The sequence below is a fragment of the Dicentrarchus labrax genome, unplaced genomic scaffold, assembly GCF_905237075.1.
Source record: "Dicentrarchus labrax unplaced genomic scaffold, dlabrax2021, whole genome shotgun sequence".
NCBI lineage: Eukaryota > Metazoa > Chordata > Actinopteri > Moronidae > Dicentrarchus > Dicentrarchus labrax.
Genome location: NW_026136722.1, coordinates 3,576,885 through 3,599,320, shown reverse-complemented (window position 1 = coordinate 3,599,320; position 22,436 = coordinate 3,576,885). Strand labels below are relative to the sequence as shown.

The window sequence follows — 22,436 nt, the reverse complement described above, 5'->3', positions numbered from 1 at the left end:
GACCTCAGCTGCCACCCCGGTTTAGTGTGAAATACTATCAAATTTAACACATAATAATAGATTAATTGGAAAAAGAATGTTAAAAAAAAAACAACATGCAATTTAAAACAGTATTGCCACATTAACTAAGTTCAATGAAAAGACAAAAAATGTCTGGAGGCTTGGAAATTTGGAAACAATTTATTGACTTCTAATTAGATCTGTCTATTCAATGTGCCACAATAATGTAATGTATTAGAGTTAAAGGGTCTTCTTTTGGGGGCTTTTCCATGCAAATACTGATATATGTGATTGATTGTCATGACAACAATGACAGCTGTGATGTGAGTACTGTTTTAAGCTAGCCTTGACAGAATGTGAACCTATCCTTCCTATCCAGTGGTCAGCTACAAAGTAGTGCACTCACATTAAACTTGAATAGTTTCCTTGCTGTTTTTCTGCTACATGTTAGTTTGTACTTTTATTCCAACAATACATTACAATTCCAACAATACAACAGAACATTTTCTGATCTATGAACCTTTAAAGTTATGAAACATCAAGCTGTTGAGCAAGTTTCCTGGCATCATTCCATTTCCTGTTCATGTTTTTAGTTTCTTTTTCTACGCAGCGGCAGTAAAGAAGCTGTGAGAGGAGTGGTCTGAACAAAGAATACAATTCTCTAAGACCAGTTACTTCACCAGTTTTTCCCAGCTTTAAAAACTGACATTGTACAGAGATGGTAGTTGGCGACTTGGACGATAAGACTGTGGCTGCATCTGTTCCTGCCATGATGCCTGTCAACATGCCTGGTGCAGAGCAAGAGGAACATGAGTATGCAGGTAAACTATTAATGTTTGAATGTTTTAGTTTTTAGTTAGTCTTTGTGTCCTTAGCTGCCCATGAAGACAAATGCCATAGGATTTAATAAACTGAACTTTATGTGACAACCCATCACTTTGTTACACGTCACTGGAATCTATAATCACGTGTGTCACTTTATTGGCACATGTTGTAACAGAAGAAGGGGAAAACCGAGGGTGGTTTACCTAAGGTGTTTTCTTTTTTCTTTTTTTGTGTTATCTTTCCAAGATTGAAGCCTTTAAGTATACTGAGGGAAAACTAAATAAAAGACATTACATAGAGCAATCAGGATACTTTATGTTATGTCACCTTGTGTCCTACTTTTGTTTTCGTTGCAGCAAACCAGTATTTGCTCTTGTTGGCACTACAATTCCACTGTATATATAAATAGCTAAGTAAATGATGTTAGTTCTAGGGGCCAACCAGTTGGTAAACATTGACCCTTATAAGTAGTAATAAGTAATAATGAATGTTTTCCTAATCTTGCACAAAATAAACATTGATGATTCAAGATATATAATGTAATTTTCACACGTTTTAAAAGAAAAAGTCCGGATTTTGATTTTGATCTTTTTCCAGATTTTAAAATATTTGGAACTCACTTGCCCCTCACCTCCCCATTGATTTAAGTAACCGGGTTGTTTGTATGGTCTACCATGCTCCTTAGTAAGCTGAGGAAGCACTGTGATCATTTACAGTCTGGCCCTTATTTATCTGAGAAATCAGTTTCTAAGTTTAAACTCTAGAAGTCATATCAATAGTACAAGATCCAAACAAATTAAATTACCAGTGTGTACGATTTAGTGCCATCAAGGATCTTTTCCTAGACAAACCGCACCACTGCATCACTGGCCAAGAAAGCCTAGTAGCGTCTTTACTTCCTCTGGAAGCTAAAGAGAGTAGAGCCCCGTCACCTATTGTGTTCTCCTTCCACGAGGCATCATAGAGAGCATTCTGCCCAGCTGCATCACTGTGTGGTTTGGGAGCTGCACTGCCTCTAACTGCAAGACCATGCTGCACATGGTGAAAGTGTCTGGGAAGATAACTGGTGCCTCACTCTTCTCCAACACTATCTTGCCTTCAAAGCCAACAGTATTGCAAGTGACTCCACCCATCTTCCACGATCACACAGCTTCTTTAGTCTCCTGCCATCTGGGAGAAAATACCAGAGCCTCCGAGCTTACTCCAGCAGACTGTGTAACAGCTTAATACATCAGGCTGTCAGCATGCTGAACTCTCTTCCTTCTGCCTACAAAAAGTCTGGACTATAACTTACACAGCCACACAGCACCAGCTATAAGAGCTCTTGTAGAGAACACTTCAAAAACTGCTTCTAATTACTCAATTACTGGATTGGATTTTACTGGCATACCTTTTCAGCTATATTGGAAAAATATTTGTTCTATTTGCACTCGTTATCATCACAGTTGTACAGTTATTTATCTTTGTTTGCTACTCCCCCCAAATCCCAAAATTTGAATAAATGTATCTGGGCTGATATGGAGTCAAAACCTTAAATGTAGACTGATGAATAAGCCAATATTAGCTGATTGGTACTATACTGGTTGATTGATGTGTATCTTGGCAGATAAGTAACAAGACATTGCAGTAAAGCAATGCCAGACTAGGTTTTAGGCCATTAAGAAACAGTGTCACTGTACACAGAACAGAACAAGGTGATTTTTACACTGTAAAATGTTCAGAGCAGTATGTATCTGGGTCGCACTTTGAAGAGAAAACCGACCGATACGTCATATTTTTACTTTTATAACCCCCAAATCTCGATCATCATATCAGTAAATGTGAGAAATGAGAACAATGGTTGTTCAGAGGTAAGCATTTAATAAAAAACCTGTTGTGTAGTAAAATGTTTCCTGTTTGTTGTATTCGCAGAGCCCTTGAGGATCATGCTGCTGGGAAAGAGCGGGGTAGGCAAGAGCTCGAGTGGGAACACCATCCTCGGGAAACACGTCTTTAAATCAGACATGAGGCTGGTGAGAGTCACCAGACACTGCGAGAAGATGACTGGGACAGTTAAAGACGTGCCCATTGATATGATTAAGAAGGTTAAGGACGTGCCCGTCGCTGTGATTGACACACCCGGCTTTTTTGAGACAGGAAGAGACAAGGGGGACATTGTGCGAGAGGTTCTGAAGTGCGTCAAACTCCAGGAGCCAGGACCTCATGCCTTTGTGGTTGTAGTCCCCGTAGGACGGATGACTCAGGAAGATCAAGAAACCAACGAGCTGATCGAAGCAAAGTTTGGCCCAAAAGTGTGGGACTACACCATTGTGCTGTTCACTCATGGAGACCGCTTGGATGAAAAAACAATAAACGATGTCATCACTGAGAGCGACGACAACCTCCGCAACTTCATACGCAAGTGTGGCGGCGGCTTCCATGTCTTCAACAATAAGAACCCGGAGGACCAGGAGCAGGTGGCCAGCTTCATAGCAAAGATCCAGACCATGGTGGCCCTGAACGGAGGGGATTACTACAACACAGACTTGTATCCCACAGAGGAGAAGAAAATTAGAGAGAGACAGCAGAGCATCCTGGCGGAGAAAGGTGAAGAGATCAGACGCAAGGAGAGAGAGCTGCAGGAGCGTTACCAGGGGGAAGAGCTGGAGGTGAAGAAGAGGGAGCTGTGGAGGAAAGAGGAGAACAACGCAAGACTGGTTGCAGAGAAGGACACCAAGATGTCTTTTTGGAATATTTTGCTATGCATACTGTTAATGGGAGTAATAGTGCTGGTAGGCTGTGCTCTTCAAGATAAATGGTATCAAGCGGTGGCATTAATTCCGATTTTGCTTTTGATTTACTTCAAGGTGTTTCCATCTACTTCAAGAAAAATACCATGGATTTCCAAGAAAACTCGATAGTCAGGTCTGTAATGGATGTTGAGTTCATGTAATTGATTTTATTCCCCCCAAAAATGTGCTAAAAAACCATCAGAATCAGAAATCATTTGTCAAAACATGTTTTTTGAAATGTATCAGTCCATAATTAGAAAACACAGCAATTTTAATTTTATTTTATATCTTTCTCGCTCTCTCACAATTATGACTTAACCCACTCTCATATAACACAACTACATTTCTAATAAGATATATAGTGTTTGAAGTGGTATTTAGTAATGTTTTATCAACAATCCTGTAAAGTCTAGTCTAGAAATTAAAACTTCAAAATAATCATTAACTGTACAGATTTCCTCAAGCACTTCTGTACAGTTATTTTGTCATGCACAAGTAATGCGACTGTAAATGTGATGTGAATGAAAGAAATATTGGTCATCATCTCTACATATGAGGCCCTCTGGAGCTCCCTGGTGGGGGTTTGACTGAAAGACATGCTGGAAATCCATTCATTCTGTGGGAGTGTCTCCCACTTAAACTTTCTGTTTCATTTCCTCGGAGAGGGCAGGATAGGTAAGACATAGTTCTGTGCTTTTCATTCTGGTGATTTCTGAACAAAAGTTGTTGGTTTCATGTAGTTTTGTGAAAAAGTTGTACACAGACATAATAAACACGATTGTGTAACGCTCTGAGTGTTTGCAGTGAATTACAATATAATAAGTGCCGAACGGGGCATCAGTCATGGCTGCCAAAAGTGTTATTAAATGTGTTGTTGCATACATTCATTGTTAAACCGGTGCACTGGTGCAGCATTCTGCAGCCTATAGCAGTTTTTTTCACTCTGCTTATGTGGCACCTGGGATCATTTGATTTGATCTGAAACTATTCATAATGCCCGCCTTGTGTCGTTATGAGTAATGTTTTAACCCACATCCTGCCGTTATAACTTTGGGGTGGGTAAGTATTTAACATTAACACAATAAAACAGGCTTTTGATCAGATTGTACTAAGTCTTATTATCTTCAGAAATCACTCAGATTCAGACAACACTGACTGAAGTGAGGTGAGGAGGGTTTATCTTGCACTTTCTTTGCGGGCGGTGAAAGCCACCATAAAGCCAGATGTTCCACCTCTGTCTCTGCGAGGAATCTATCTGCCTCCTGTTTCTGTGCAGGAAATGGGTGATCTTGCCCGACTTTCTACAGCATTACTGTTTACGGTTATTCGAAAGTGCCCGCCGAAAAGCCGATGTGTAAATGCATGGTTCATGAATAAAGACTTGTGGTATGTTTGATGTGAATCTAGTGCACAAAATAGCGCAGTGCCTCCCAGTGGCTGTCTGACCAAGGTCTATTATTTGTTTAAAAATGCCACAAGAATCTATCTACCTATCTCTATATGATACAATTCTGGTTGCACTGCAATTGAAAACAGAAAAATCCAAAGTCAAAATGTGTGATACAGTAGGTTAAGATCAAAAAATTTAAATGTACTTATATATAAAAAATACATTTCAGGCTACACATGTCAGCATATTGATATACGCTGGAGCCCAACAGTACACTGTCGTGTACAGTATGAGTTTAAATAAGCACAGTTTTTCATACATTTACATTGAACGTGTGTTTGGGTGAGGGTGTGTTTGGATATTTGCTTATGGCTATCCGCATTACCCAGCAACAACAATAATACTTTTGTATGTAGTGTCTGTACTGAATGATTCAGTGCTCATTTTGTGTATCTGCAGCGTGCTTTATGAATTCTATGCATGTGTCGTCAAATTGATTATGTTTTTAATATGCATGTGTTTTCTTAAGTTGCAGTGTGTTAGGGTTGTGTTGTTTTAATTTGGAAAAGAAGACTGATGGAGAGGAAAAGAATCCGGTTAAGACTCATGTTTGACGAAGAAGAAGAAGAAGAAGAAGAAGAAGATAGGGACAGGAGAAGTAGCTTAAGGAAAAGAAAGAGAGCCAGATATATTGAAGATGATGATGAGGAGGAGGAGGAAGAGGAGGACAGCAACGAGGGCGAGGAGGAAGAGGACAACAAGGAAAGCAGCGAGCAGCCAGGCCCATCCACACAGTGCACTCACAACCAGAGGATGCAAAAAAATAGTGAGTCTTTGGAGCTGTGTGATAAAGATTAGACAAACAAGAGGGGCTTAACGAAATCTGTATTGTAATGTGCATTGTACAGAACATTTTCCATGACGTGAAAATACTCTCACAGTATTTTCTTCTTGAGTACTGCTAAGCCAACTGTGTGTGCAACTCTATAGGATTGTTGACTGTAACCTGTGGAAACAAAACAGGCATCCTGGATGTAGAAAAGCTGAACAGGGGTAAGCAGAAACTAATACAGTTTTACTTCAGAATTCATAAACAACACCTTTTTTATTTCCACATTCCTTTGTCTTTATATGGTTTTGTAATGGGTGTTGCTCTGTTTAGGTGAGGAGTGTATCAAATGTCAGAACAGCTGGTTCTCTCCCCCCACCTTTGAGGAATTCGGGGGGAAAGGCTCCTGTAAAAAATGGAAAAGAAGTATTTTCTATGGAAATAAGCCACTCCAGTTTTTGTTTGAGGTAAGATATGTTTGTCCTGTCTTGCGTACTTTTCTTTATCCCATAAAATCTGAACAACACTAAATAAACTGCTTAACAAACTATTATCACAGCAAGGTTCCTTAACCACCAAGGGATTTAAAAAGAGAGGAACTTCCCCATCAAAGGTAACAATGTGTGAATACAGTGTGATGCAGGTTTTGTAAAACCAATTCAACTTTGACAGCGATGATGAGACTCTTTTTTTTCTTTGTTCTCCCAGCAAAAGAAAATCCGGTCATCATTTCGCATATCAGATAGCTCCTCTGAAGGTTTGTCTGCACTTTCTTGTAACTTAACCCAGAATTACAGCAAGAGTAAGCAGAGTGCATGCCCAGATAATATTATACATTTAACATTCAATGTTTAGCCCTACCACGTAGTAATGAACAATTACTTAAAGTGTACATATTATCATATCCCTGTCAAAGAGTCACAAATACAGTCCGCAGAAGAAACTGAGGAAGATGATGTTAGAGATGAAGACTGGATTCCAGGCAGTGAAGAATTGGTCCTGGAGACAGAGGAAGAAAGGGTAGGGGTTGAAAATGGAGGAGAGGTTATAGACTCAGGAGCTGACAAGAGTGAAGAAGAGGAAGATAAAAAGCAACAGGGAGAAATAGATGAGGACGTGCCTGCTGTTGATGATAACGACAACGGTGTTTGTGAAGGTGACGTTTCCGACAGGAATCATCATCTGTAGAAATTCTATCATTCACATTCATTTTAGCGTCTTAGGCTACTGAGCATGTCTTTGCGGATGAATGAATATATCATATCTTCTTCTTTCAGAGAGGGAGCCAAAATTGATCCATTCAACACCGGAGAAACATGCATTGGAGAAGAAAGTCAAAGTTGTCGTCAAAAGGCTTCCAGAGGTAAGATGGATGTGTGTGTGTGTGTGTGTGTGTGTGTGTGTGTGTGTGTGTGTGTGTGTGCATCCTCCTCTGTAATGTGCTTAACACTGGCGATATTGGGCTGACATTGGTTTGTTGGTCACTCAGTTCATTCAAACCTAAAAAAAGAAGAAGGGGCTCCCTAGAGTCCTATTGAGACACACGTGTGAATAGAGCGCTGCGAGTGGGCGTGTTGGTGATGTGTTCACTCACGTGACTACAACCGTAAAAATACGAAACATCATCAAAACAGAGAAAATGTCTCTTAACTGGAGAGACGACGAGATTCAGGAACTTCTGGCCGTTTTGGCTGACGCAGTTTACTCCAAATTGCAACCCTTTTAAATCTTTTACTGTTCATATTCACTTCAAAACCATAGGTATGGAAGCCCAAAGGTGACTATATTAAAATGACAATATAAACTTTAACATGTCATTCCATAATAGCATTATATTTTTTCATGTGTGTTATTTGAGAAAAAAGTTCAAAGTAGTTTATTTTCACATACTCATATTCTATGACCATGTTAAAATGAAAATGGCAAAGTTTGATTTGATTCATTCATGTCAATAATATTTATGTACAATTAAAATGTAATTTTCTAATCATGTGAAAATGAAAACTTCATTTGATATTTAATTTCCAAAGACCTGACCTGCTGTAACATGGACAATATTCAAATGCAGTAAGATAACCCATGCCCCAAGTCTATCGCATTTACACTGTTTTGGTATTAAAATAAAATTGAAAATACAATCGGTCAGTCCTCTCTTTAAGGCGGGTCTTCAGTTAGGATGTCGCATTATTGTTCAGTGCCTGGTCACCGGCTGGTCTCGCTGTAGTTTTTGTCAAGTTGAAAAATACCTGGATTGGTAGGCCATCTCTCACAGTATTCTCCTACTTTTTACCTTAGCATAACTTGTGAGGGCTGCCTCCCCCATATGGCTAATTTTTGATCTCACATGTTCGTCGTTCTCTTGACCGGTTTCTAACCAAAGTTTGTATGGGCCATTTGAGAGACGGCACAGGAGGTTCGCCGTTCTTCAAGACATGTTGTCTTTACTCCAGCAAATGGTCCCGTGGATGAGTTTGTCTTCCCTCCTGACAATGGATAATCAAACTCTCACGCTAAGATGCAAACATAAAATCAATGGGTTGTTTCCTGAGTTGAATATAACATAATGTACCATTAGCAGATTTAATTTTTGTTTATATATTGCTAAAGATGGGGTATGCAGTGTGCTTATCCAATACACATCTTTTTGTCAAATTCAGTGAATATCTTCCCATAGCCCGCTAGCTTCCTCTATGTCTCTTTTTATATGTGTGCGCTGAAAAACATCTGGTTTTTGTCCTGTCCTGGCTCTGTAAATGGGAAGAGAACCAAGGGGATCGGGCCGAGCCACACCACACTAACTTGTTATTCTAGGTATTGTTAAATTACTACCACGGACATTCAGCTTACATTCTAGTATTTGCTGTTGTTGTACTGGGTCTGGGAAACCATCCTGTCCTAGCAACAGTTTCCAACGACATTACATTACTCGCTGTGTCGTTGTGCTCTCTGTATTTGGTGTTTGTCATGTTATCGTCAAAATTGTTTGAATTCCAGGAAACAAGGATAGCGGGTACATTTTGCTGAGGCTATCTCACCAGCTAGCTTTAACAACCCATCAAGTGCAGTCACCACAGTTTGTTTTTCCACATCTATTTTATAGTTCCTTCCTTCAGAAATATACATTAGATGTGTATTTAGGTATATATGTAATTCACAATCATTTCTGTGCTAAGTTTGTGGCAACCCACAACCTAACTTATATTAGTTGCATTAATTGCTGTGATGTTGTTCACAGTGTATCATGGTATTGGATACATACCCCAACTTTATCCTTTTTTTTTTCCAAACTGATTTTTCCATTGTTGCTTATATATGCAATTTTACTGATAAAATAATACTAGTAAAGTCTAAAAAAAAACCAATTAGTTCTACATCTGTGAGACGGATTGTCACATGTTATATATGTCGCCTGCTCTAGTTTCAGGTAAAGACTGCTTGTCAGTCCATCTACGTGGAGCGTGATACACTGAAAGGTTGTATATTTTATTGTAATAATTGTCATTCTTTAGCTTAAGCAAACAGAAGTTAGTAGTGTTTGAGCATTGTGATTGAATCAGTTTGATTAATTATTGTGTGTCTGTGTATGCTGTGTTTTAATGTTGACAGACGTTGACATGTTCAAGAAAGCTAATCACACAATATTATTCTACTTTGTAATTCAAGTGATTAAGTTCTGTAACATCAGTTTCCTTTGTGAACAGATGATGAGAATGCACAAAATGAAGAGGACAGACAACACAATTGTTCAGCAATAGATGACCCCTCCGTCTCAGCTGGCACACACATTGATCCTTCCGAGATGTCAGACATCATTGTTGGAGGCTCTGAGAAAGAAAATGGGGAGGAGTTTGTACAAAGTGATGAAAGAAAAGAAGATGGACAGACAGAAATCAAAACTGAAACCGGAAAGTCTCCAACACCTCTATATGCACTGGCTACCTCATCTCCAGACATCAAACCTGAAACTGAGAACATGGGAGCAACCAGCAATCACTGGGAGGAGAGAGAAGGAACGGAGCGTTGTGGAAATACGCCGGAAAAAAAACAAAGTAGAGAAGAGGGGCCTGAAATTCAGATACGATGGATTCAAGGATTTGAAGACTGTGAAAATGCTAATAACGACCATCTTAACATGTCAACTTCTGAAGCCAGTGGTCAACCGTCACCCATACAGAGAGGTATCAAGAAGGAAAACATGGATGCAGTGTGTAAGTTCAGAAACCAAAAGAGATGTTATTTCATGTTTCTTTTGTGCAAGCCCAAATATACATTTCAAATTGAAAATACTCCCTAATTGTACAGGTGGTGGCGCTCCCACTGAATTCCAGGGTGTGCTGGTTGCCTGGACCCCCTCTGGCTACGAAGCAGCGGAATCACAAGTGATGAAGCTTGAGACGAGGTAAGGTCTAACAGTCACATCAGTTGGATAAACAAAGATCCTTCATTTGCCATAAAGAGATTTTCTTTCCACAGAGTTCCTGAAACAAACCGAGCCTCAGACATCAGTCAGTCCTCTGACATGGCGGAGGCTGCGTCCTCTAGGCCCTCCACTAGCTGCGATCTGGATACAATGGACCTTGATCAGCTGAAGAGAGAGAAAATAAAGCTGCAGATAAAAGTCTTGAAGCTACAAGAGGAATACTACACTCAGAAAATAAGGGAACGTAAAGAATGACGACGTTTCATTGGAGCCTGATTGGATGGTGCAAAAGGACAATACGATCACTCAGGGATCACTGAGGGTGTTTACTCAACACTCCTGTCAAAACCTGCTAAAGTTGTCAACTTTATCATCATCATTTCCATCTTCCATCATCATCCAGCAGACAGATTGTACCTATAAACTTGAAACAACTAAAACAACCTGTCCATCCATCATCTATACCCGCTTATCCTTTTCCATTGGTTCAGAAGGTACAGGGGGTAGAGCGGGTCAGGGGTTGCTAACCAAAAGGTTTGCGGTCCGATCCCCAGCTCCTCCCCCTGCATGTGAAAGTGTCCGGACTCCACATTGCTCCTGATGCTGTGCCATCTGTGTGAATGGGTGAATATGACAAGTAGTGTAAAGCCCTTTGAGAGGTTGGAGGACAAGAAACTCTGCAACACTCTCTCTCTCCTTTTACTCTTCCGTCATTCGTTGTGTAAGAAAATGATTGTACTGTGCGCCAACCTTTGACTTGACATTATCAAAGATGTGCATCAAAAGTGTAGTTTGTGAAATAGCAGATTGTTATCTATAGAGCTGAAAACTTCATTTGAATACCAAAAAAAGAGGACTTGTTCTCCGCTATGGAATTTGACTCATCTGAGACCTGACTAAAGTCTTTTAATCCTGCAGAATCCTAAAGCAGTACAAATGAATTAAGTGTGAGGCAGGTAATGCATTTATGTCACACACCTTGTGTTATTATGAGCATTAGGCCTGTAACCAAGTATGAATGAGTAATGATGAAACAAAGGAAAAGGATGACAAAAGAAAGAAAACTGTTTTTCTCTTCATATTCAATGTTAATGTTAATACTTGCCTTACTACAAGTGTGCTAATCATTACAGAACATGTGCTATTATTTGATGATTGTAAAATGGTAATATTGATACCTTTTTATTTGTATATTGTTTTAAGGCCTTTGCCTATATTGTGGTGGCTGTGGGAGGATAATAGTGGTTGTTCATTATGTTATGTAATGTACATTTGTTTATTATTCTGCTGAACAAACCAAAATTAAATGAGAAAGATGCCAAATGACAAATGGGTAAAAACAAAACAATATTGTCAGAATAAGACCTCTTGATATACAACTTCTCATGTAACAGCCATAGCCTACATTATTAGACATTTACTAATTGGTTTAAACAAACAACATTTTCCAGTCTGAATTCATTTATTGTCATTGTGAATTAGTGAACTGTTGGAGGAGCACCTAGCACTCTGGTATCACTAGTACTGTATAGAAGTAGTTCCAGCTTTCAGGAAGAAATCAGAATCAGATTTGTTTTAATATTTAAAGTTTTGAAATGTATCTTAACCTAAAAAATATAAATTTTCAACATCTTTGGAGTCATGCCAACCACAGTGACCCTGCAAAGGATCAAAGCAGATTTATGAGTCCCGGATCAGAGATGCTCTCCATGGAAGATCTGGCAGCCTTTTTTTAACCACATAGAAACATTACAGTTCCACAATGTACCTCAGTGAAGCTGACTGCCCTTTATCTAACTTTTTAACATTGAACTCGGCACCATAGGCTGATTCCACTGTCATCGTAATTTTTATTTTGCACCTATGACTTCCTCGTTGACTGGACTGTGACACTAATGTAGTCATCCAAGTTACATAATAAGTGATGAAGACCATGTTATGTTCGTCTTATACAATCATATTTTTGTGTAAGTGCAATGAATATATGCGTGTGTTTAGGCTTGTGTGTGTGTGTGTGTGTGTGTGTGTGGCTGTATGTATGCGTATGTATGTAGCCATGCACATACTTGGACTCGTCTTACTTTTTATACATGCTTCATTGTCCCTTTTTTTTTCTTTTTCTTTTGTCCGGTACACAAATCACAAATGCACTGAAAATGGTTGTTTTTGAAAAAAATGCTAATAAAGAGAGTTTTGAAAAAAAAAAAAAATAATAATGTGTACTTATTTTCGTGCTGGATGTAAACAAAACTCGATAGTTTTTGAGATATTTAGTAATTAGTCATCTATTACTCGAGTCTATAATGGATGTTGAATTCAAGTAATTGGTTTAATTCCAAAGAAATGTGCTAGAAAACCATCAGAATCAGAAATACTTTGCTAAAACATGTTTTTTGAAATGTATCAGTCCATAATTAGAAAACACAACAATGCTTTTTTAAATTTTATGTCGTTCTTGCTATCTCACAATTATGACCTAACCCACTCTCAACACAACTACACTTCTAATAAGATATATAGTGTTTGAAGTGGTATTTAGTAATGTTTTATCATCAATCCTATAAAGTCTAGTCTAGAAATTAATACGTAAATGATTGCCTCAAGCACTTCTGTACAGTTAATGATTATTTTGTCATGCACAAGTAATGCGACTGTAAATGTGATGTGAATGAAAGAAATATTGGTCATCATCTCTACATATGAGGCCCTCTGGAACTCCCTGGTGGTGTTTTGGCTGAAAGACGTGCTGGAAATCCATTCATTCTGTGGGAGTGTCTCCCACTTAAACTTTCTGTTTCATTTCCTCGGAGAGGGCAGGATAGGTAAGACACAGTTCTGTGCTTTTCATTCTGGTGATTTCTGAACAAATGTTAAGTTGTTGGTTTCATGTAGTTTTGTGAAAAAGTTGTACATAGACATAATAAACATGTAACGCTCTGAGTGTATGCGGTGAATTACAATATTATAAGTGCCGAACGGGGCATCAGTCATAGCTGCCAGAAGCAGGCCAGCTGACTTGCTTCCTGCATCACTCTCTCTGTCACCTGACTGCAACTGGATCTCTCTCCTCTCTGTCTCATCCTCTCTGACGGAGCTACCAAACTCAACTGTTTCTTTCAAAGATAACGTGTTGTGTCAGGCTTTTATACAAGCTAATGGACGTTAACATTAGAGCTGGCCTGTTAGGTTACGTTACAAGGCTGGTAAACGTTGGCTGCGCTGTTTCTTACCTTGCTCTACGTTGACTTTACTAGTTCCAGCTTCACCGTCACCACCTTTTTTAAAATATTTATTTAGAAAATCTCTAAGGCCTCTATTTTCTTCTTCTCTTCTTCTCTTTTCTTACCTTTTCTGAGCACCGGACTTGTGCTGACAGAACATTTTGAGCGTACTGAACTTCAAATCATATGACATCAAATTTTGATCAGTGGCCAAACCATTTTTGTGTTGGGGGTGGGGGGGTTCTTACGGTGGCCGACAAGGGCAAACGCGCCGCAGATAGCAAAAATCTTCCAACACGGGAATGATACAGTGGCCCAGAGGTGTCAGGCCAAATACAAAGGCCAGAACACAAATACAAAAGCCACAACGGAAGTGAACTACAATGGAAGTGAACGGTAACGGATGTTGACAGTGAGGCGTGCATCATAGTTAGCTAGAGAACAACGTTTCACTTACTTATCACAGGGGCAAGAGCTGTCTTCTTCTATGAAATAGTCCGCCAGCAACAATCTGCCTCATTGTCAACATCCATTACCGTTCACTTCCGTTGTGACTTTTGTATTCGTGTTGTGGCTTTTGTATTCGTGTTCTGGCCTTTGTATTTGGCCTGACATCTCTGGGCCACCGAAGAATGATGCAAATTCAAAACCACACAAACACATAAAACAAATCCAACAGAAAAATGCTGCAATCACAGAAATGAAGCAGAAGCACAAAATTACAAACCAACAAAACAAATGCCAAAGAAAAATGCTGCAAATTTCAAAAACACACAAAACCCCAAAACAACTGCCAGATAGAAACGCTGCAAATTCACTCGACAAAACAGAAGTGCGCCAGGCCACTAGGGGGATCCGACCTGAGGGATGGACCAGTCCTGTGGGACCAGACCCGAAAGACATGAAGAAGAAGAAGAAAGCTAGCTAAGTTTTGGAGAGAAGAGTAAAAAGTTTTTTTTGTCTCTGCGAGGAATCTATCTGCCTCCTGTTTCTGTGCAGGAAATGGGTGATCTTGCCCGACTTTCTACAGCATTACTGTTTACGGTTATTCGAAAGTGCCCGCCGAAAAGCCGATGTGTAAATGCATGGTTCATGAATAAAGACTTGTGGTATGTTTGATGTGAATCTAGTGCACAAAATAGCGCAGTGCCTCCCAGTGGCTGTCTGACCAAGGTCTATTATTTGTTTAAAAATGCCACAAGAATCTATCTACCTATCTCTATATGATACAATTCTGGTTGCACTGCAATTGAAAACACAAAAATCCAAAGTCAAAATGTGTGATACAGTAGGTTAAGATCAAAAAATTTAAATATACTTATATATAGAAAATACATTTCAGGCTACACATGTCAGCATATTGATATACGCTGGAGCCCAACAGTACACTGTCGTGTACAGTATGAGTTTAAATAAGCACAGTTTTTCATAAATTTACATTGAACGTGTGTTTGAGTGAGGGTGTGTTTGGATATTTGCTTATGGCTATCCGCATTACCCAGCAACAACAATAATACTTTTGTATGTAGTGTCTGTACTGAATGATTCAGTGCTCATTTTGTGTATCTGCAGCGTGCTTTATGAATTCTATGCATGTGTCGTCAAATTGATTATGTTTTTAATATGCATGTGTTTTCTTAAGTTGCAGTGTGTTAGGGTTGTGTTGTTTTAATTTGGAAAAGAAGACTGATGGAGAGGAAAATAATCCCGTTAAGACTCATGTTTGACGAAGAAGAAGAAGAAGAAGGAGCAGAAGATAGGGACAGGAGAAGTAGCTTAAGGAAAAGAAAGAGAGACAGATATATTGAAGATGATGATGATGAGGAGGAGGAAGAGGACAACAAGGAAAGCAGCGAGCAGCCAGGCCCATCCACACAGTGCACTCACAACGAGAGGATGCATAAAAATAGTGAGTCTTTGGAGCTGTGTGATAAAGATTAGACAAACAAGAGGGGCTTAACGAAATCTGTATTGTAATGTGCATTGTACAGAACATTTTCCATGACATGAAAATACTCTCACAGTATTTTCTTCTTGAGTACTGCTAAGCCAACTGTGTGTGCAACTCTATAGGATTGTTGACTGTAACCTGTGGAAACAAAACAGGCATCCTGGATGTAGAAAAGCTGAACAGGGGTAAGCAGAAACTAATACAGTTTTACTTCAGAATTCATAAACAACACCTTTTTATTTCCACATTCCTTTGTCTTTATATGGTTTTGTAATGGGTGTTGCTCTGTTTAGGTGAGGAGTGTATCAAATGTCAGAACAGCTGGTTCTCTCCCCCCACCTTTGAGGAATTCGGAGGGAAAGGCTGCTGTAAAAAATGGAAAAGAAGTATTTTCTATGGAAATAAGCCACTCCAGTTTTTGTTTGAGGTAAGATATGTTTGTCCTGTCTTGCGTACTTTTCTTTATCCCATAAAATCTGAACAACACTAAATAAAATGCTTAACAAACTATTATCACAGCAAGGTTCCTTAACCACCAAGGGATTTAAAAAGAGAGGAACTTCCCCATCAAAGGTAACAATGTGTGAATACAGTGTGATGCAGGTTTTGTAAAACCAATTCAAGTTTGACAGCGATGATGAAACTCTTTTTTTTCTTTGTTCTCCCAGCAAAAGAAAATCCAGTCATCATTTCGCATATCAGATAGCTCCTCTGAAGGTTTGTCTGCACTTTCTTGTAACTTAACCCAGAATTACAGCAAGAGTAAGCAGAGTGCATGCCCAGATAATATTATACATTTAACATTCAATGTTTAGCCCTACCACGTAGTAATGAACAATTACTTAAAGTGTACATATTATCATATCCCTGTCAAAGAATCACAAATACAGTCCGCAGAAGAAACTGAGGAAGATGATGTTAGAGATGAAGACTGGATTCCAGGCAGTGAAGAATTGGTCCTGGAGACAGAGGAAGAAAGGGTAGGGGTTGAAAATGGAGGAGAGGTTATAGACTCAGGAGCTGACAAGAGTGAAGAAGAGGAAGATAAAAAGCAACAGGGAGAAATAGATGAGGACGTGCCTGCTGTTGATGATAACGACAACGGTGTTTGTGAAGGTGACGTTTCCGACAGGAATCATCATCTGTAGAAATTCTATCATTCACATTCATTTTAGCGTCTTAGGCTACTGAGCATGTCTTTGCAGATGTATGAATATATCATATCTTCTTCTTTCAGAGAGGGAGCCAAAATTGATCCATTCAACACCTGAGAAACGTGCATTGGAGAAGAAAGTCAAAGTTGTCGTCAAAAGGCTTCCAGGGGTAAGATTGATGTGTGTGTGTGTGTGTGTGTGTGTGTGTGTGTGTGTGTGTGTGTGTGTGTGCGTGCATCCTCCTCTGTAATGTGCTTAACACTGGCGATATTGGGCTGACATTGGTTTGTTGGTCACTCAGTTCATTCAAACCTAAAAAAAGAAGAAGGGGCTCCCTAGAGTCCCATTGAGACACACGTGTGAATAGAGCGCTGCGAGTGGGCGTGTTGGTGATGTGTTCACTCACGTGACTACAACCGTAAAAACACGAAACATCATCAAAACAGAGAAAATGTCTCTTAACTGGAGAGACGAGGAGATTTGAGGAACTTCTGGCCGTTTTGCCGACGCAGTTTACTCCAAATTGCAACCCTTTTAAATCTTTTACTGTTCATATTCACTTCAAAACCATAGGTATAGAAGCCAAAAGGTGACTATATTAAAATGACAATATAAACTTTAACATGTCATTCCATAATAGCATTATATTTTTTCATGTGTGTTATTTGAGAAAAAAGTAGTTTATTTTCACATACTCATATTCTATGACCATGTTAAAATGAAAATGGCAAAGTTTGATTTGATTAATTCATGTCAATAATATTTATGTACAATTAAAATGTAATTTTCTAATCATGTGAAAATGAAAACTTCATTTGATATTTCATTTCCAAAGACTTGACCTGCTGTAACATGGACAATATTCAAATGCAGTAAGATAACCCATGCCCCAAGCCTATCACATTTACACTGTTTTGGTATTAAAATAAAATTGAAAATACAATCGGTCAGTCCTCTCTTTAAGGCGGGTCTTCAGTTAGGATGTCGCTTTATTGTTCAGTGCCTGGTCACCGGCTGGTCTCGCTGTAGTTTTTGTCAAGTTGAAAAATACCTGGATTGGTAGGCCATCTCTCACAGTATTCTCCTACTTTTTACCTTAGCATAACTTGTGAGGGCTGCCTCCCCCATATGGCTAATTTTTGATCACACATGTTCGTCGTTCTCTTGACCGGTTTCTAACCAAAGTTTGTATGGACCATTTGAGAGACGGCACAGGAGGTTCGCCGTTCCTCAAGACATGTTGTCTTTACTCCAGCAAATGGTCCCGTGGATGAGTTTGTCTTCCCTCCTGACAATGGATAATCAAACTCTCACGCTAAGATGCAAACATAAAATCAATGGGTTGTTTCCTGAGTTGAATATAATATAATGTACCATTAGCAGATTTAATTTTTGTTTATATATTGCTAAAGATGGGGTATGCAGTGTGCTTATCCAATACACATCTTTTTGTCAAATTCAGTGAATATCTTCCCATAGCCCGCTAGCTTCCTCTATGTCTCTTTTTATATGTCTGCCAAATGGGACCAAGATGCGACCAAACCACACTAACTTGTTATTCTAGGTTTTTAAATTACTTTTATTTTTTTTTTTTTTTTTTTTTTTTTTTTTTTTTTTTTTTTTTTTTTTTTTTTTTTTTTTTTTATTTTTATTTTTATTTTTTTTTTTTTTTTTTTTTTTTTTTTTTTTTTTTTTTTTTTTTTTTTTTTTTTTTTTTTAAATTTTTTTTTTTTTTAAAAAAAAGAGAGAGGGGTTTTTTTTTTTTGTGTTTTTCTCACCCTCTTTTTTTAAAACCCCCTAAAGTGTAGTCACCCCAGTTTGTTTTTCCACATCTATTTTATAGTTCCTTCCTTCAGAAATATACATTAGATGTGTATTTAGGTATATATGTAATTCACAATCATTTCTGTGCTAAGTTTGTGGCAACTAGCAGTTTGCTAACCCACAACCTAACTTATATTAGTTGCATTAATTGCTGTGATGTTGTTCACAGTGTATCATGGTATTGGATACATACCCCACCTTTATCCTTTTTTTTTCCAAACTGATTTTCCCATTGTTGCTTATATATGCAATTTTACTGATAAAATAATACTAGTAAAGTCTAAAAAAAAACCAATTAGTTCTACATCTGTGAGACGGATTGTCACATGTTATATATGTCGCCTGCTCTAGTTTCAGGTAAAGACTGCTTGTCAGTCCATCTACGTGGAGCGTGATACACTGAACGGTTTGTATATTTTATTGTAATAATTGTCATTCTTTAGCTTAAGCAAACAGAAGTTAGTAGTGTTTGAGCAGTGTGATTGAATCAGTTTGATTAATTATTGTGTGTCTGTGTATGCTGTTTTAATGTTGACAGACGTTGACATGTTGAAGAAAGCTAATCACACAATATTATTCTACTTTGTAATTCAAGTGATTAAGTTCTGTAACATCAGTTTCCTTTGTGAACAGACAGTTCATATGATGGGAATGCACAAAATGAAGAGGACAGACAACACAATTGTTCAGCAATAGATGACCCCTCCGTCTCAGCTGGCACACTCATTGATCCTTCTGAGATGTCAGACATCATTGTTCGAGGCTCTGAGAAAGAAAATGGGGAGGAGTTTGTTCAAAGTGATGAAAGAAAAGAAAATGGACAGACAGAAATCAAAACTGAAACCGGAAATTCTCCAACACCTCTATATGCACTGGCTACCTCGACTCCAGACATCAAACCGGAAACTGAAAACATGGAAGCAACCAGCAATCACTGGGAGGAGAGAGAAGGAACGGAGCGTTGTGGAAATACGCCGGAAAAAAACCAAAGTAGAGAAGAGGGGCCTGAAATTCAGATACGATGGATTCAAGGATTTGAAGACTGTGAAAATGCTAATAACGACCATCTTAACATGTCAACTTCTGAAGCCAGTGGTCAAACGTCACCCATACAGAGAGGTATCAAGAAGGAAAACATGGATGCAGTGTGTAAGTTCAGAAACCAAAAGAGATGTTATTTCATGTTTCGTTTGTGCAAGCCCAAATATACATTTCAAATTGAAAATACTCCCTAATTGTACAGGTGGTGGCGCTCCCACTGAATTCCAGAGTGTGCTGGTTGCCTGGACGCCCTCTGGCTACGAAGCAGCGGAATCACAAGTGATGAAGCTTGAGACGAGGTAAGGTTTAACAGTCACATCAGTTGGATAAACAAAGATCCTTCATTTGCCATAAAGAGATTTTCTTTCCACAGAGTTCCTCAAACAAACCGAGCCTCAGACATCAGTCAGTCCTCTGACATGGCGGAGGCTGCGTCCTCTAGGCCCTCCACTAGCTGCGATCTGGATACAATGGACCTTGATCAGCTGAGGAGAGAGAAAATAAAGCTGCAGATAAAAGTCTTGAAGCTACAAGAGGAATACTACACTCAGAAAATAAGGGAACGTAAAGAATGACGACGTTTCATTGGAGCCTGATTGGATGGTGCAAAAGGACAATACGATCACTCAGGGATCACTGAGGGTGTTTACTCAACACTCCTGTCAAAACCTGCTAAAGTTGTCAACTTTATCATCATCATTTCCATCTTCCATCATCATCCAGCAGACAGATTGTACCTATAAACTTGAAACAACTAAAACAACCTATCCATCCATCATCTATACCCGCTTATCCTTTTCCATTGGTTCAGAAGGTACAGGGGGTAGAGCGGGTCAGGGGTTGCTAACCAAAAGGTTTGCGGTCCGATCCCCAGCTCCCCCCCTGCATGTGAAAGTGTCCGGACTCCACATTGCTCCTGATGCTGTGCCATCTGTGTGAATGGGTGAATATGACAAGTAGTGCAAAGCCTTTTGAGAGGTTGGAGGACAAGAAACTCTGCAACACTCTCTCTCTCCTTTTACTCTTCCGTCATTCGTTGTGTAAGAAAATGATTGTACTGTGCGCCAACCTTTGACTTGACATTATCAAAGATGTGCATCAAAAGTGTAGTTTGTGAAATAGCAGATTGTTATCTATAGAGCTGAAAACTTCATTTGAATACCAAAAAAAGAGGACTTGTTCTCCGCTATGGAATTTGACTCATCTGAGACCTGACTAAAGTCTTTTAATCCTGCAGAATCCTAAAGCAGTACAAATGAATCAAGTGTGAGGCAGGTTATGCATTTATGTCACACACCTTGTGTTATTATGAGCATTAGGCCTGTAACCAAGTATGAATGAGTAATGATGAAACAAAGGAAAAGGATGACAAAAGAAAGAAAACTGTTTTTCTCTTCATATTCAATGTTAATGTTAATACTTGCCTTACTACAAGTGTGCTAATCATTACAGAACATGTGCTATTATTTGATGATTGTAAAATGGTATTATTGATACCTTTTTATTTGTATATTGTTTTAAGGCCTTTGCCTATATTGTGGTGGCTGTGGGAGGATAATAGTGGTTGTTCATTATGTAATTATGTAATGTACATGTTTATTATTCTGCAGAACAAACCAAAATTAAATGAGAAAGATGCTAAAATGACAAATGGGTAAAAAAAAAACAATATTGTCAGAATAAGACCTCTTCAAAGTCATAATCTTCTCTTTTTTCCGCTGAAGTCGCCACGTTTTGACTCGTGATGGCGCCTGATATTAGCAACCTTGCATACAACGGCAATATTAAGCAGTTGTTTAGGATTTGTATGAGAAGGTAAAGGTAATTTGCCCATTTTTCATTAAATTGCCTGTTTTGTCAACCTTTTAGAGTCGCAGCAGCCACAGATCGCTGACAGGCTAATATACAACTTCTCATGTAACAGCCATAGCCTACATTATTAGACATTTACTAATTGGTTTAAACAAACAACATTTTCCAGTCTGAATTCATTTATTGTCATTGTGAATTAGTGAATGGTTGGAGGAGCACCTAGCACCCTGGTATCACTGGTACTGTATAGAAGTAGTTCCAGCTTTCAGGAAGAAATCAGAATCAGAATCAGATTTGTTTTAATATTTAAAGTTTTGAAATGTATCTTAACCTAAAAAATATCATTGTTCTATGTTCAGCTTATCTTTGTAGATTGAAAGTGTAATTATTGCCTCTCTTATTCATATGTTTTGGTCGTGCCTGTCTCTCCAGTTACTGCTCAAACATTTTTGGGACACTATCAGGGCCCTCTTTGGAGTCATGCCAACCACAGTGACCCTGCAAAGGATCAAAGCAGATTTTGTAACCTTCCTAATGTTACTGGCAAGACGATTGATCTTACTTCGCTGGAAGTCTCCTTCTCCTCCCTCATATGAGTGATCAGAGATGCTCTCCATTTTAGTAGGCTAGAAAAAATTAGGCACAAGCTACGTGGATGCTCAGCTAAATTCTTTAAAATCTGGCAGCCTGTTTTTAACCACATAGAAACATTACAGTTCCACGGTGTACCTCAGTGAAGCTGACTGCCCTTTATCTAACTTTTTAACATTGAACTCGGCACCATAGGCTGATTCCACTGTCAGTCTTATTTTTATTTTGCACCTATGACTTCCTCGTTGACTGGACTGTGACACTAATGTAGTCATCCAAGTTATATAATAAGTGATGAAGACCATGTTATGTTCGTTGTATGTATCTGTTTTATACAATCATTTTTGTGTGCAGTGAATATGTGCAAATTATATAATATATTGCAAATTAGATAACATATTTAAGTGCAGTGAATATATGCATGTGTTTAGGTTTGTGTGTGTGCATGTATGTATGCGTATATATGTAGCCATGCACATACTTGGACTCATCTTACTTTTATACATGCTTCATTGTCCTTGTTTTTTCTTTTTCTTTTGTCCTATACAAAAATCACAAATGCACTGAAAATGGTTGTTCTTGAAAAAATGCTAATAAAGAGAGTTTG

At 38.7% G+C, this 22,436-nt stretch overlaps 3 protein-coding genes across 4 annotated transcripts; all 3 read left to right on the top strand.

Moving 5' to 3' along the window:
- Positions 1-588: 588 nt before the first annotated feature.
- LOC127355921 (GTPase IMAP family member 7) lies at positions 589-4,387 on the top strand. The gene is made up of 2 exons (XM_051387239.1): positions 589-821; positions 2,737-4,387. The coding sequence occupies exons 1-2, from the start codon at positions 719-721 to the stop codon at positions 3,723-3,725; spliced, it is 1,092 nt and encodes a 363-aa protein (XP_051243199.1). The 5' UTR covers positions 589-718; the 3' UTR covers positions 3,726-4,387.
- On the top strand, positions 4,218-22,434 carry LOC127355919 (cilia- and flagella-associated protein 251-like). Of its 2 annotated transcripts, XR_007881873.1 has the most exons (13): positions 4,218-4,271; positions 5,516-5,812; positions 5,977-6,039; positions 6,149-6,282; positions 6,375-6,428; positions 6,524-6,572; positions 6,732-6,971; positions 7,093-7,178; positions 9,234-9,288; positions 9,517-10,023; positions 10,118-10,214; positions 10,289-11,191; positions 20,702-22,434. XR_007881873.1 is itself a non-coding variant. In XM_051387236.1 (12 exons), exons 2-12 carry the CDS (start codon positions 5,563-5,565, stop codon positions 10,488-10,490), a joined length of 1,737 nt encoding a protein of 578 aa, XP_051243196.1. In that variant the 5' UTR covers positions 4,218-4,271; positions 5,516-5,562; the 3' UTR covers positions 10,491-12,445. The 2 variants fall into 2 exon arrangements, 1 of the variants encoding a protein (XP_051243196.1); XM_051387236.1 differs by lacking the exon at positions 20,702-22,434 and having other exon boundaries at positions 10,289-12,445.
- LOC127355920 (midasin-like) lies at positions 12,994-20,695 on the top strand. Its single transcript, XM_051387238.1, has 12 exons — positions 12,994-13,057; positions 15,099-15,365; positions 15,530-15,592; positions 15,701-15,834; positions 15,927-15,980; positions 16,076-16,124; positions 16,284-16,523; positions 16,645-16,730; positions 18,737-18,791; positions 19,019-19,534; positions 19,629-19,725; positions 19,800-20,695. The coding sequence occupies exons 2-12, from the start codon at positions 15,146-15,148 to the stop codon at positions 19,999-20,001; spliced, it is 1,716 nt and encodes a 571-aa protein (XP_051243198.1). The 5' UTR covers positions 12,994-13,057; positions 15,099-15,145; the 3' UTR covers positions 20,002-20,695.
- Positions 22,435-22,436: the final 2 nt, after the last annotated feature.